We start from the raw sequence: 14508 nt of genomic DNA, 5'->3' as shown, positions 1-14508 counted from the left end.
AGGTACTTTCACTACAGACTGCAATTCCTGAGAACTTTGGGCTTTCACCCAACAGAATTGTCATAATATAATACTCTTAAGAAGTCCCCTGCAATGGAGGTCATGCTACAAACATACATTACATATGCAAACAAGTAGCTACAAAACTAACCACACAGAACATTAAAAATGTAACTTAAATAGGCAACAGATTAAGGAAATGAACAGTCAAATAGGATTAAATCAATACAAATTTATAAATACTGTGTACATAAGTAAAACAAATATACTGCACTGTACTTCAAAGTTCAATGAACAATCTGGACCCCATATTTCATGGCTAAGTTATCTAAATGAGAATTTCACAGCTTGGAAATATATTTCTAGACAGTAAGCAAAGTTTAAGTAAGGATATTTCCAAATCAGAACAAAAATAATTTACTGGTTACTAACATTTGAAATTTTACAGAAAATTTTCAAGAAACTGCTCTTCTTATATTGGTTACTACAATAAAAAAGAAAGTTTAATTATGTTAATGAGACAATATTCATTGAACAATCATATAGTTTACAAATTAATTACTCAACAATTGCAAACTATTGTCTTACCTAAATGGTCTAAATCCCAGCAATGGTGGTGGTATAGAGAGAAGGTGATGTGGAGGAAGGTCGGTGAATGGAGGAAGAAGGTCTGTGTTTGGTGGAAGCAATGGCGGTGGAGGCCCATGAGGAGGAAAGATTTCTGCCATAGAGGGGAGTAACTCCCAAGGGGGAACGCTATCACCTGGCGGGAATGTTGGTGGAGGTACCAGAAAAGGCCCCTTTGGAGGTGGCCCTACTGGTCCACAATGTCCTGAACCATCTTTTGTAAGTTGCTCTGACACCCTTGACATTGGAGGAGACCCCTGACTACCAGTTTGAGGATTCACACAGACAGGGACATCTTCTGGTCGAGGTTTCCTCATCATGCTGGGTGATATTTCTCCATTTGCAGAGATGGGCTGTTGAGAATTTAGAAACTTTGGTGATGTCTGAGGTCGATTTGAGAGGGCGTGACCATTTAGGTTACCCGCATTAACTTGGTTAGCTACCGAGGCAGAGAGATTGGGCGCACACAGTGCAGCAAGAGCTCCTAAGTGATGATTATTAAGAGTGTTCAAATTGGGTTGTGATGACCCATCATGAATAACCATCCCACCTAAAAGATTAGCCATTTGTTGCCCTTTATCACTAAGACTGCTGGGTTGATGTGGAGACTGAACAGGGGGTCCAGATCCAGATATTGATGATGGCTGACCATGCATCACATCCACACCAAGGTTAGACTTCACACCAAGGGTTGATATGGAAAATAGGTCACTGGAAGTTGGAGTTGAGGAGGGAGGCAAGAGATCATGTGGAAGGTCACGTGTTGGGGGAAGAAGCTGGCTTAGTCCCAAGGTGGTTGTGTCTCCCAAGTCAGAACTCCCCAGTAAAAGAGGATCAAGGTCCCCTAATGAAGGAAGCAGAGAAAGTCCTGGAGAGTTGCCACCATTTAGTTGGTTCAGACGTTGCAGGTTATCCATAAAATTCTTCTGTGCATTCAGCTCACTAGTAAACTGGTCAAAGTCTTGGCTGACAGTTCTATTTGTAGGAAGGACAAGAGAATCCACTGGTCCTTTTCGAACATCACAGATGGAGGCTTGACTACTACAGGATATCCCAGGAGGTGAACCTGTACCACCTACCCCAAGAAACGAGCCATAACCAGAATCTCGGGAACTTCCACTCAATTCCCTCTCCCGAAAGAATTCTCCATAATTTCCCTGCAGACCAGTCTGGGGAAAAAAATTATTTATTACAAAATCGAAATATAAAAAAGTAAATCTTATTAGTTCATTTAGTATAGTATTATGATATTATCTGTTCATTTATAATGAGGCATTTGAAGTTATTTAGTGCAAAAACCAGAGAGTCCTGTAAACTGTACAGTATTATAAATATGCAAGGAAGAACAGTATTGTTTTCTCAAATCCAAGAACAAACACAATCTTTGGTATAAGTGATATCTCCGTTAGCCAGAACAATTGGTGCAGAGCTCTTCCGGGAATGAGATTTCCGTATAACGAGACGACTCTCTCAAAGCCGGAAAAAATGCCCCATCCCCGTTATTTTCTAGGTACCGTATAACTCGGCCTATAAGACGGAATTTGAACCTTAAAAAAATCAGCTCAAAATTAGGGGTCGTCTTAAATACCGGGTATAAAATTCTAGTTCTTACATATTGTGGTTTAGCGTGTCAAGAGTGGTGATGGAGAACATCGTAAACCACTCACACGGTCCTACCACTAATTATTTTATACTGAAACTAATGTTTGGGAAGCTGGATTAAAAATAGATTACCGGTATATTAAAATAATAAAAATGTATTATAAACCTGTATAACATACCATAAAATAACAACATACCCCGGTAATAAACATAGCTAACATCATGCACCGCCCGCCATTTACCAGTGACAAGACAAAAAAGGGAAAGTGACCGCTGTAAGAGGGGGTGAGAGAGGGCTATTTTTAGCCTGTCTTTGTGTCCGAGGTGGCCAGTAAGGCATACCGGTATATTTACTGATCATAATACTTATCTCCTCTAAATAATTCCTTTAAAATTTATTTTTTTTACAAAGAATATTCAGTAAATGACTGCAATAATTCTTGACAGTGACTACCAACAGTGGTAATTTTATTCATGCTAAATTTAGGATGAGAATGAAGCCCAAATTGGGTCATCTGATTCAGAATTTGATCCTTAATGATGATGCAAACATATATGTATCAGGTAAACTTCACCTACCACGTATAGCCTCCCTTTGTCATGAAGCAAGTTTATAAATTAAAGAAAATACTTGCAGTGTGTTTAATATATTACAGTATAATATAAATAAATCGGTAAATCTACTTCAAGTAAATGGAAAAATTTTACTCGACACCGACATAGTTTCAGTTAAATAAGACACTTAAGTGAGTCACTAGTGTTTACACTACTGTACACCAGCCGGTAAAATTTGATGCCAATACTTGAAGTGAATTGGCCTTATTTTAAATAACCAACCATAAATAAATGCAAAAAGGAAAAAAGATCAAAGGTGAGAAACATTATATTGTATGTATGTTGTGTTGTCAAAGGAAGAGAAACAATTGAAACTCTGTAATTGTGTGTAAATGAGGCAGAAAGATAGATCAGCAACCTAAGACTTGGTCACAATTTTCGTGATGCCATATGGAAGTAGGATCTACCATTAGACCACACATTATACTTCCAATATCTTCCCAGGTGGTAGTACCTCCCTGTTTGGTAGCTGCCTACTACCTACACGACTGTTAGTAATATTACTTTGATACAACATGATAAATTAGACAAACAATGAAAATAAACAAAGAAAGTTATTTACCAAGAAGCTTCCCTCTGACAGGGTAAGAGGGGGAGGGGGAGATAAGAAGGCCAGCAATGCACTATAAATAATTCATTTAAAATTTATTTTTTTACATAGAATATCCAGTACATGACTGCGATTATAAAATATTGTGAATTAGTATGTGTGCGTGTATATATATATATATATATATATATATATATATATATATATATATATATATATATATATATATATATATATATATATATATATATATATATATATATATATATATATATATATATATATATATATATATATATATATATATATATATATATATATATATATATATATATATATATATATATATATATATATATATATATATATATATATATATATATATATATATATATTCAGCAATGGACTTGTTACGTGGAGCGTAGTTTTATAACGAAGAAGAGATATTGGAAGCATAATGTGTTGTCTGTGGTAGATCTTGCTGCCACATGGCATCACGAAAATTGAAAATTGTGACCAAGTCCCAGGTTGCTGATCTGACTTTCTACCTCATTTACACACAATTGCAAGGTCTCAATTGTTTCTCTTACTATTGACAACACAACATACATATATTGTTCCTCACTTTTGTTTTTTTTTTTCATTTTGTATTTCTTTGTGGTTCTTTATTATTATTATTATTATTAATAATAATAATAATAATATTATTATTATTATTATTATTACATTTCGCCCCCAGGCTGATGTGGGTCGGTATTGCAACCTGGGTGGGCTAATCCCCGTAAAAAAAAGTTAAACACTAACACCTTGAAGTAGGGCTTCTTTTAATTGCTAACGTTTCGGAAATAATCCTTTTTCATCATCACAGCCTAAAAAGTTTTGAAAAAGTTTAAAAATACAGGTGATATACAATAAAAACATAATATTATACGAAAATTTACCTTCGATAAGCTTTAACAATTTAAAAAAGAGCCATCCAATTCAAAACCGACAAAAATGACGAGAGACCTACATGTACATACAAAGCTAAAACAGGAAATAAAAAGTATGAAATAAAATATACTGGGGGATATTACCTTAATTCAGACGAGCCTTAGTGCGAGAAACACAACAATTCACTAGAGGTACACAAGGATGAGTGTCCCTTATGCCCTATATTGTCTGCCCTTGGCACCTCAACTATAATGTCTAAATTCCTCGTTCCCATATTGTCACCAATCACCATTAATCAATACTCTGTTAAAGACTCTTTTAGTTTTGTTAAGGAGCTAACTAGCATCTCATTCAACAACTGTGTTATGGCTAGCTTTGATATACAGTCGGCCCTTAACATACGCGGGGGTTAGGTAACAGAGATACCCATGAATGTTAAAAATCTGTGTACTTTTTTGCCCCCCCCCCCCAAATCCCTGGCCCCCCATGTCCTTATTTACCGTATATACCTGTGTGTAGTTCGAGTTTTTAAGACCAAATTATTTGGCAAAAAATTGGGGGTCGACCTCTAAACGGGTAATAGTTTCGTTAGGTTGAAAAATATTTACCAGTAACTACCAGTAAACAAGGGAAACGATGCACCAACGCACCACCAGCTGTGAGTGTCGGTACAGTTGCCAGGGCAGATCTCTTGCGAGCCCAAAGTAGCCAAATCCATGGTATGGTATTTATAGATACTGTACATAAATTTTTGTTCATTATACATTTGAAACATCAATCTTTGTTAATTAAATTTGAAACAAAAAAACTATGACACCGTATTTTCATTAAAATATTACATCACAAGTATATTATACCTTAACGACTGAATGAATATATTCTCAGAAATAAATATGGAAATGTAATATTTTGGCTGAAATGACGTACATATTACAGTGTAAATTGGGATAAAATCATGACGAAAACAAAGACTCGCTTTCTTTCGTTGTTCAAAAGATTTTACCGTAATCGCTTTTCGAATGGTTTTCAGTTAAAAACTGTTGTACTGTACTGTATTACAATAAAATTCTATCCTATCATTAGCCTCATAATCCCACAACTGAAAACTATTCGAAAAACGATTACGGTAACATCTTTAGAACGAAAGAAAGCGAAAGTCATTGTTTTCGTCATGATTTTATCCAACTTTCCACTATAATATGTATGTCATTTCAGCCAAAATATTACATTTCCATATTCTCAGAAATAAATAGTACAGTAAAAGTCCAAAAATCCGGATGCCAGGAATCCGGACCACCCGAGAATCCGGACTTTTCGAAAACTCAAACTTTTTAAATTTAGCGGGCTTTTGTGGGTTATGTGAATGAATGGAGTTGCTATAAAAAATTAATTTACATAATTCTAAAAATAAAAGTAATTGTAAATTATAGGTAGCTAATTTTGTTAGTTTTGTAATTAGCTTGAACTGAAATGTAAAATTTGAGGCACTATAAATCTTTGGTGTGTATGTGTGCATGCATGAATGCCACAGCTGCACAGCGACAACAAACGACCACACGATCGCCACTTTAAAACAAGCAATCAAACTGTGACAACGTATGTAATTTTGAGTCCTACTCTTTCCATGTACAGAGTACAAGCCCATAATAATGGCCCCTAAAGTAGATAAACTTCGTTGTGTGAAGAGAAAGAAGAACACATTGAAATTGAGTGACAAACTTGAAATAATTAAGAAACTAGAATGTAATGTGAGCAATGCGGTTCTAATGGAAACATACAACATTGGAAAGTCTACAATTTATGATATATAAAAGGCAAGGAATAAAATTCTAGAATTCACAGCTTCTTCTGAGGCTTACATTAAAATTGCTGAAAGAAAAAGTTTACATTGGCCCAAATTAGAAAATCTTAATAAAGTGTTGCACGAATGGTTTTTGTTAAAACGATCAGAAGGTATGGCAATTTCTGGGCCGATGCTTATTGCCAAAGCAAAGTCTTTTAAGGAGCAAATGAACAGTGAATCAGAGTGCGCATTTAGTGATGGATGGCTTAGGAATTTCAAGGACTCGTCATGGTATTAGACAGTTTGTTTACATTTTTGTCTAGTGTTGACTATATTTTTCTTTAAAACTGCTCATTTTGATAAATGAAGCATGCTTTATTTGCAAATGAATAAACTATCAAAATGTACCTGCTCATCTCTTCATTATTCCTCCGTAAATTTTAATTTTAAAAGTACTGCCTGAGAATCCGGAAAATCGAAAATCCGGACCAACCCAATCCCCAAGTAGTTCTTCTTGAAAGTAATGTACAGTATTTAATATTAAAATGCAAAAGAGCTTTAAAACCATAACACTGTACACCGTAATGTACTGGCTGGCATCTCCAGTGAGGTGGCTCACGACCCTGGCAGTGATGATGAGTGAGGTGGCTCACGACCCTGGCAGTGATGATGAGAGTGAGGTGGCTCACGACCCTGGCAGTGATGATGAGAGTGAGGTGGCTCACGACCCTGGCAGTGATGATGAGAGTGAGGTGGCTCAAGACCCTGGCAGTGATGATGAGAGTGAGGTGGCTGATGACCCTGGCAGTGAGGGGAGTGAGGTGGCTGATGACCCTGGCAGTGAGGGGAGTGAGGTGGCTCATGACCCTGGCAGTGATGGTGAGTGAGAGGTGGCTCATGACCCTGACAGTGAGGTGGCTGATGACCCTGGCAGTGATGATGAGAGTGAGGTGGCTCATGACCCTGGCAGTGATGAGGAGAGTGAGGTGGCTCACGACCCGGCAGTGAGGAGAGTGAGGTGGCTCAATGACCCTGGCAGTGATGATGAGAGGTGGCTAATGACCTGGCAGTGATGATGAGAGTGAGGTTCACGACCCTGGCAGTGATGATGAGAGGGAGGTGGCTGATGACCCTGGCAGGATGATGAGAGTGAGGTGGCTGATGACCCTGGCAGTGATGAGAGTGAGGTGGCTGATGACCCTGGCAGTGATAATGAGAGTGAGGTGGCTCAAGACCCTGGTGAGGTGGCTGATGACCCTGGCAGTGATAATGAGGAGGTGGCTCATGACCCTGGCAGTGAGGTGGCTCAGTGACCTGGCAGGGGTGGCCCGCGACCGGCAGATGATGAGAGTGAGGTGGCTGATGACCCTGGCAGTGATGAGAGAGGAGGTGGGCCCGCACCCTGGCAGTGATGAGAGTGAGGTGGCGATGACCCTGGCAGTGATGATGAGAGTGAGGTGGCGAACCTGGCAGTGATGATGAGAGTGAGGTGGCTGGATGACCCTGGCAGGATGATGAGAGTGAGGTGGCTGATGACCCTGGCAGTGATGATGAGAGGAGGTGGCACATGACCCTGGCAGTGATGATGAGAGTGAGGTGGCTCATGACCCTGGCAGTGATGATGAGTGAGGTGGCCTGCGACCCTGGCAGTGATGATGAGAGAGGTGGCCATGACCCTGGCAGTGATGATGAGAGGAGGTGGCTCAAGACCCTGGCAGTGATATGAGAGTGAGGTGCCAGCACCCGGCAGTGATGATGAGGAGGTGGCCTGCGACCCTGGCAGATGATGAGAGTGAGGTGGACATGACCTGGTGATGATGAGAGTGAGGTGGCCTGCGACCCTGGCAGTGATGATGAGGAGAGGAGGTGGCTGATGACCCTGGCAGGATGAGATGAGAGTGAGGGCCTGTCTGGACACAGTGATGATGAGAGTGAGGTGGCTGATGACCCTGGCAGTGGGAATAGAGAGTGAGGTGGCTGATGACCCTGGCAGTGATGAGAGAGAGGAGGTGGCTCATGACCCTGGCAGGCAGTGATGATGAGAGTGAGGTGGCTCATGACCGACAGTGATGATGAGAGGAGGTGGCCACAACCCGACAGTGATGATGAGAGTGAGGTGGCTCACGACCCTGGCAGTGGATGAGTGGGAGGCCGACCCTGGCAGTGATGATGAGAGTGAGGTGGCTCATGACCCTGGCAGAGATGAGAGTGAGGGGGCTGAACCCCTGGCTGATGAGGAAGGAGGCTGATGACCCTGGCAGGAGGAGAGGAGGTGGCCTGGGCGACCCTGCAGTGATGATGAGGAGAGGTGGCCTGGGCGACCCTGACAGTGGTGGCTGATGACCCTGGCAGTGATAGATGAGAGGAGGGGTGGCCATGACCCTGGCAGTGATGATGAGAGGGAGGTGGCTGACGACCCTGGCAGTGAGGGGAGGAGGTGGCTACAATGACCTGGCAGGATGAGAGAGAGGGAGGTGGCCATGACCCTGGCAGATGATGAGAGTGAGGTCTGATGACCCTGGCAGTGATGAGAGTGAGGTGGCTGATGACCCTGGCAGTGATGAGAGAGTGAGGTGGCTGACGACCTGGCAGGATGATGAGAGTGAGGTGGCTGACGACCCTGGCAGTGATGATGAGAGTGAGGTGGCTCATGACCCTGGCAGTGAGGTGGCTGAGCCCTGGCAGTGATGATGAGAGTGAGGTGGCTCATGACCCTGGCAGTGAGGTGGCTCGTGACCCTGGCAGGGGGTGGCTGCGACCCTGGCAGTGATGATGAGAGGAGGTGGCTACGACCCTGGCAGTGATGATGAGAGAGGTGGCCTGCGACCCTGGCAGTGATGATGAGAGTGAGGTGGCTGATGACCCTGGCAGTGATGATGAGGAGGTGGCCTGCGACCCTGGCAGTGATGATGAGAGAGTGAGGTGGCTGATGACCCTGGCAGTGATGATGAGAGGAGGTGGCTGATGACCCTGGCAGGATGATGAGAGTGAGGTGGCACATGACCCTGGCAGTGATGATGAGGAGGAGGTGGCTGACAACCCGACAGTGATGATGAGGAGAGGCTGACAACCCTGGCAGTGATGAGATGAGAGTGAGGTGGCTGACAACCCACAGTGAGGAGAGTGAGGTGGCTGACAACCCTGACAGTGAGGAGAGAGTGAGGTGCCTGATGACCCTGGCAGTGAGGGAGAGTGAGGGTGGCTGATGACCCTGGCAGTGAGGAGAGTGAGGTGGCTGGACGACCCTGACAGTGAGGAGAGTGAGGTGGCTGACGACCCCTGGCAGTGAGGAGAGGAGGTGGCTGACGACCCTGGCAGTGAGGAGAGGAGGTGGCTGACGACCCTGGACAGGTGAGGAGAGAGGGGCTGACGACCCTGGACAGGAGGAGAGTGAGGTGGCTGGCACCCTGGCAGTGAGGAGAGAGGAGGGCTGGACAACCCTGGCAGTGAGGAGAGAGTGAGGTGGCTGATGACCCTGGCAGTGAGGGAGAGGAGGTGGCTGATGACCCTGGCAGTGAGAGGAGAGTGAGGTGGCTGACGACCCCTGACAGTGAGAGAGTGAGGTGGCTGACGACCCTGGCAGTGAGGAGAGTGGGAGGTGGCGACGACCCTGACAGTGAGGAGAGGAGGTGGCTGATGACCCTGGCAGTGAGGAGAGTGAGGTGTCTGATGACCCTGGCAGTGAGGAGAGGAGGTGGCTGATGACCCTGGCAGTGAGGAGAGTGAGGTGGCTGACGACCCTGGCAGTGAGGAGAGTGAGGTGGCTGACGACCCCTGACAGTGAGGGAGGTGGAGGTCTGATGACCCTGGCAGTGAGGAGAGAGTGAGGTGCTGACGACCCTGGCAGTGAGGGGAGAGTGAGGGTGCCAGACGACCTGGCAGTGAGGAGAGTGAGGTGTCTGACGACCCTGGCAGTGAGGAGAGTGAGGGCTGACGACCCTGGCAGTGAGAGGAGAGTGAGGTGGCTGGACGACCCCTGGACAGTGAGAGAGTGAGGTGGCTGATGACCCGGCAGTGAGAGAGTGAGGTGCTGATGACACCTGGCAGAGGGAGAGGGAGGCGACTGACCCTGGCAGTGAGGAGAGGGAGGTGTCTGGACGACCCTGGCAGTGAGGAGAGGAGGGTGGCTGACGACCCTGGCAGTGAGGAGAGGAGGTGTCTGATGACCCCGGCAGTGAGGAGAGTGAGGTGTCTGACGACCCCTGGCAGTGAGAGTGAGGTGGCTGGACGACCCTGGCAGTGAGGAGAGTGGAGGTGGCTGGACGACCCTGGCAGTGAGGAGAGTGAGGTGGCTGACCCCTGCAGTGAGGAGAGTGAGGTGGTCTGATGACCCTGGCAGTGAGGAGAGTGAGGTGGCTGACGACCCTGGACAGTGAGGAGAGGAGGTGGCTGACGACCCTGGCAGTGAGGAGAGTGAGGTGGCTGACGACCTGCAGTGAGGAGAGTGAGGTGGCTGACACCCTGGCAGTGAGGAGAGTGAGGTGTCTGACGACCTGACAGTGAGGGGAGAGTGAGGTGGCTGATGACCCTGGCAGCAGTGAGAGAGTGAGGTGGCTGACGACCCTGGCAGTGAGGAGAGGAGGTCTGACGACCCTGACAGTGAGGGAGTGAGGGGTGGCTGACGACCTGACAGTGAGGAGAGTGAGGTGAAGGATGACCCTGGACAGTGATGATGAGAGGAGGCTGGACAACCCTGACAGTGATGATGAGAGTGAGGTGATGACACCTGGCAGGTGATGAGTGAGGAGGCTGACAAACCCTGACAGTGATGATGAGAGGGAGGGCTGACGACCCTGACAGTGATGATGAGGAGAGGCTGACAACCCTGGCAGTGAGGATGAGGAGGTGAAGGACCCTGACAGTGATGGAGGTGGAAGGACAACCCTGGCAGTGATGATGAGAGTGAGGTGGGGACACCCTGACAGTGATGATGAGTGAGGGCTGACGACCCTGGACAGATGATGAGTGAGGTGGCTGATGACCCTGGGACAGTGATGAGGAGAGTGAGGTGGCTGACGACCCTGACAGTGATGAGAGAGGAAGGACGACCTGGCAGTGATGAGGAGAGGAGGTGCGGACGACCCCTGACAGTGATGAGGAGAGGAGGTGGCTGACGACCCTGGCAGTGATGAGAGAGTGAGGATGGGACAACCCGACAGTGATGAGGAGAGTGAGGTGGCTGACGACGACCCTGGACAGTGATGATGAGTGAGGTGGCTGACAACCCTGACAGTGATGATGAGGAGGTGGCTGATGACCCTGGACAGTGATGATGAGAGTGAGGTGGCTGACGACCCCGGACAGTGAGGAGAGTGAGGTACGACGACCCTGACAGTGATGATGAGGAGGAGGCTGACAACCCTGACAGTGATGATGAGAGGGAGGTGGCTGACGACCCTGACAGTGATGATGAGTGAGGAGGGAATGACACCCTGGCAAGTGAGATGAGAGGAGGTGGCTGACAACCTGACAGTGATGATGAGAGTGAGGAGGCTGGGACAACCTGACAGTGATGATGAGAGGAGGTGGCTGGACAACCCTGACAGTGATGATGAGTGAGGTGGCTGACAACCCTGACAGTGATGATGGAGTGAGGTGCTGACGACCCTGACAGTGATGAGAGGAGAGGAGGTGGCTGACGACCCCGGACAGTGATGATGAGAGGAGGTGGCTGACGACCCTGACAGTGATGATGAGAGGAGGTGGCCGGACGACCCCTGGACAGTGATGAGGAGAGGAGGTGGCTGACGACCCTGACAGTGATGATGAGAGTGAGGTGGCTGACGACCCTGACAGTGATGAGGAGAGTGAGGTGGCTGACGACCCTGGGACAGTGATGATGAGTGAGGTGGCTGACGACCCTGACAGTGATGATGAGAGGGAGGTGGCTGGACGACCCTGACAGATGATGAGTGAGGTATGGACGACCCTGACAGTGATGATGAGAGGGAGGTGGCTGACGACCCTGGGACAGTGATGAGAGTGAGGGCTGGACGACCCGACAGTGATGATGAGAGTGAGGTGGCTGACGACCCTGACAGTGATGATGAGAGGAGGTGGCTGACGACCCTGACACAGTGGGAGGATGAGGAGGCATGACAACCCTGACAGGATGATGAGAGGGAGGAGGCGACGACCGACAGTGATGAGAGGAGGGCTGACGACCCCTGGACAGTGATGATGAGTGAGGTGGCTGGACAACCTGACAGTGATGATGAGTGAGGTGGCTGACGACCCTGACAGTGATGATGAGTGAGGTGGCTGGACGACCCTGACAGTGAGATGAGAGGGAGGTGGCCGACGACCCCTGACAGTGGAGGATGAGTGGAGGAGGCTGGACGACCCTGACAGTGATGATGAGAGTGAGGTGGCTGACGACCCTGGACAGTGATGAGAGTGAGGTGGCTGACGACCCTGGACAGTGGATGATGAGGGAGGAGGCTGACGACGAAGTGATGATGAGAGGAGGTGGCTGGACGACCCTGACAGATGAGAGAGTGAGGTGGCTGGACGACCCTGACAGTGAGATGAGTGAGGTGGCTGACAACCCGACAGGAGTGATGAGAGTGAGGTGGCTGACGACCTTGGACATGATGAGTGAGGTGGCTGACACCCTGACAGTGATGAGGAGTGGAGAGGCCATGACCTGAGAAGGATGATGAGTGAGGTGGCTGGACGACCCTGACAGTGATGATGAGAGAGTGAGGTGGCTGACGACCCTGACAGTGATGGAGAGTGAGGTGGCTGACGACCCCTGACAGTGATGATGAGTGAGGTGGCTGGACGACCTGGACAGTGATGATGAGAGGGAGGTGGCTGACGACCCGACAGTGATGATGAGTGAGGTGCTGACGGACCCTGACAGTGATGATGAGTGAGGGGGCGACGACCCTGACAGTGATGATGAGTGAGGGCTGACGACCCTGACAGATGATGGAGTGAGGTGGCTGACGACCCTGACAGTGATGAGGAGAGTGAGGTGGCTGACGACCCTGACAGTGATGATGAGAGTGAGGTGGCTGACGACCCTGACAGTGATGATGAGTGAGGAGGCTGACGACCCTGACAGTGATGATGAGAGTGAGGTGGCTGACGACCCTGGACAGTGATGATGAGAGTGAGGTGGCTGACGACCCCTGACAGTGAAATGAGTGGAGGTGGCTGACACCCTGACAGTGATGATGAGAGTGAGGTGGCTGACGACCCTGACAGTGAGGATGAGAGGAGGTGGCTGACGACCCTGACAGTGATGATGAGTGAGGAGGCTGACGACCCTGACAGTGATGATGAGTGAGGTGGCGATGACCCTGACAGTGATGATGAGAGGAGGAAGGACGACCCTGACAGTGATGATGAGTGAGGTGGCTGACGACCCTGACAGGATGATGAGGAGGAGGAGGCTGATGACCCTGACAGTGATGAGAGTGAGGTGGCTGGACGACCTGACAGTGATGATGAGAGTGAGGTGGCTGACGACCCTGACAGTGATGATGAGAGTGAGGTGGCTGACGACCCTGACAGTGATGATGAGAGGAGGTGGCTGACGACCCTGGCAGTGATGATGAGAGTGAGGTGGCTGACGACCCCTGACAGATGAAGGAGGAGGAGGCTGACGACCCTGAGCAGGATGATGAGAGTGAGGTGGCACGACCCTGGACAGTGATGAGAAGGTGAGGTGGCTGACAACCCTGACAGTGATGATGAGAGTGAGGTGGCTGACGACCCTGACAGAGTGATGATGAGGAGGAGGCGAAACCCTGACAGGATGGAGGAGAGGGAGGTGGCTGACGACCTGGACAGTGATGATGAGAGGAGGTGGCTGACGACCCTGACAGTGAGAGAGAGTGAGGTGGACACGACCCTGACAGTGATGATGAGTGAGGTGGCTGACGACCCTGACAGTGATGAGATGAGAGGGAGGTGGCTGACGACCCCGACAGTGATGATGAGATGAGGTGGCTGACGACCCTGGCAGTGATGATGAGAGTGAGGTGCCTGATGACCCTGAGCAGGATGATGAGAGAGGGCTGACGACCCTGGACAGTGATGATGAGAGTGAGGTGGCTGACGACCCTGGCAGTGAGATGATGAGAGGATGACTAACCCTGACAGTGATGAGTGAGAGAGGATCTGACCCCTGACAGTGATGATGAGAGTGAGGTGGCTGACGACCCTGACAGTGATGATGAGGAGGTGGCTGATGACCCTGGCAGTGATGATGAGAGTGAGGTGGCTGACGACCCTGACAGTGATGATGAGAGTGAGGTGGCTGAACCCTGGCAGTGATGGAGATGAGGTGAGGTGGCTGGACGACCCTGGACAGGATGATGAGAGTGAGGAGGCTAACGACCCTGAGCAGTGATGATGAGAGTGAGGAGGCTGACGACCCTGACAGTGA

General features: G+C 47.9%; 1 protein-coding gene across 1 annotated transcript in view; it reads right to left on the bottom strand.

Annotated features, from left to right (window-relative positions):
• LOC121855285 overlaps window positions 1–14508 on the bottom strand; it is a gene marked incomplete in the record, with an annotated part of 205963 nt that overhangs the window by 109019 nt on the left and 82436 nt on the right. The window contains 1 exon segment of the mRNA XM_042350203.1: window positions 589–1796. Coding sequence (XP_042206137.1) covers window positions 589–1796 — 1208 coding nt within the window.

This window comes from Homarus americanus, unplaced genomic scaffold (assembly GCF_018991925.1).
Source record: "Homarus americanus isolate GMGI-L3 unplaced genomic scaffold, GMGI_Hamer_2.0 scaffold51859, whole genome shotgun sequence".
Classification (NCBI taxonomy): domain Eukaryota; kingdom Metazoa; phylum Arthropoda; class Malacostraca; order Decapoda; family Nephropidae; genus Homarus; species Homarus americanus.
This window is presented reverse-complemented; position numbering and strand designations above follow the sequence as displayed.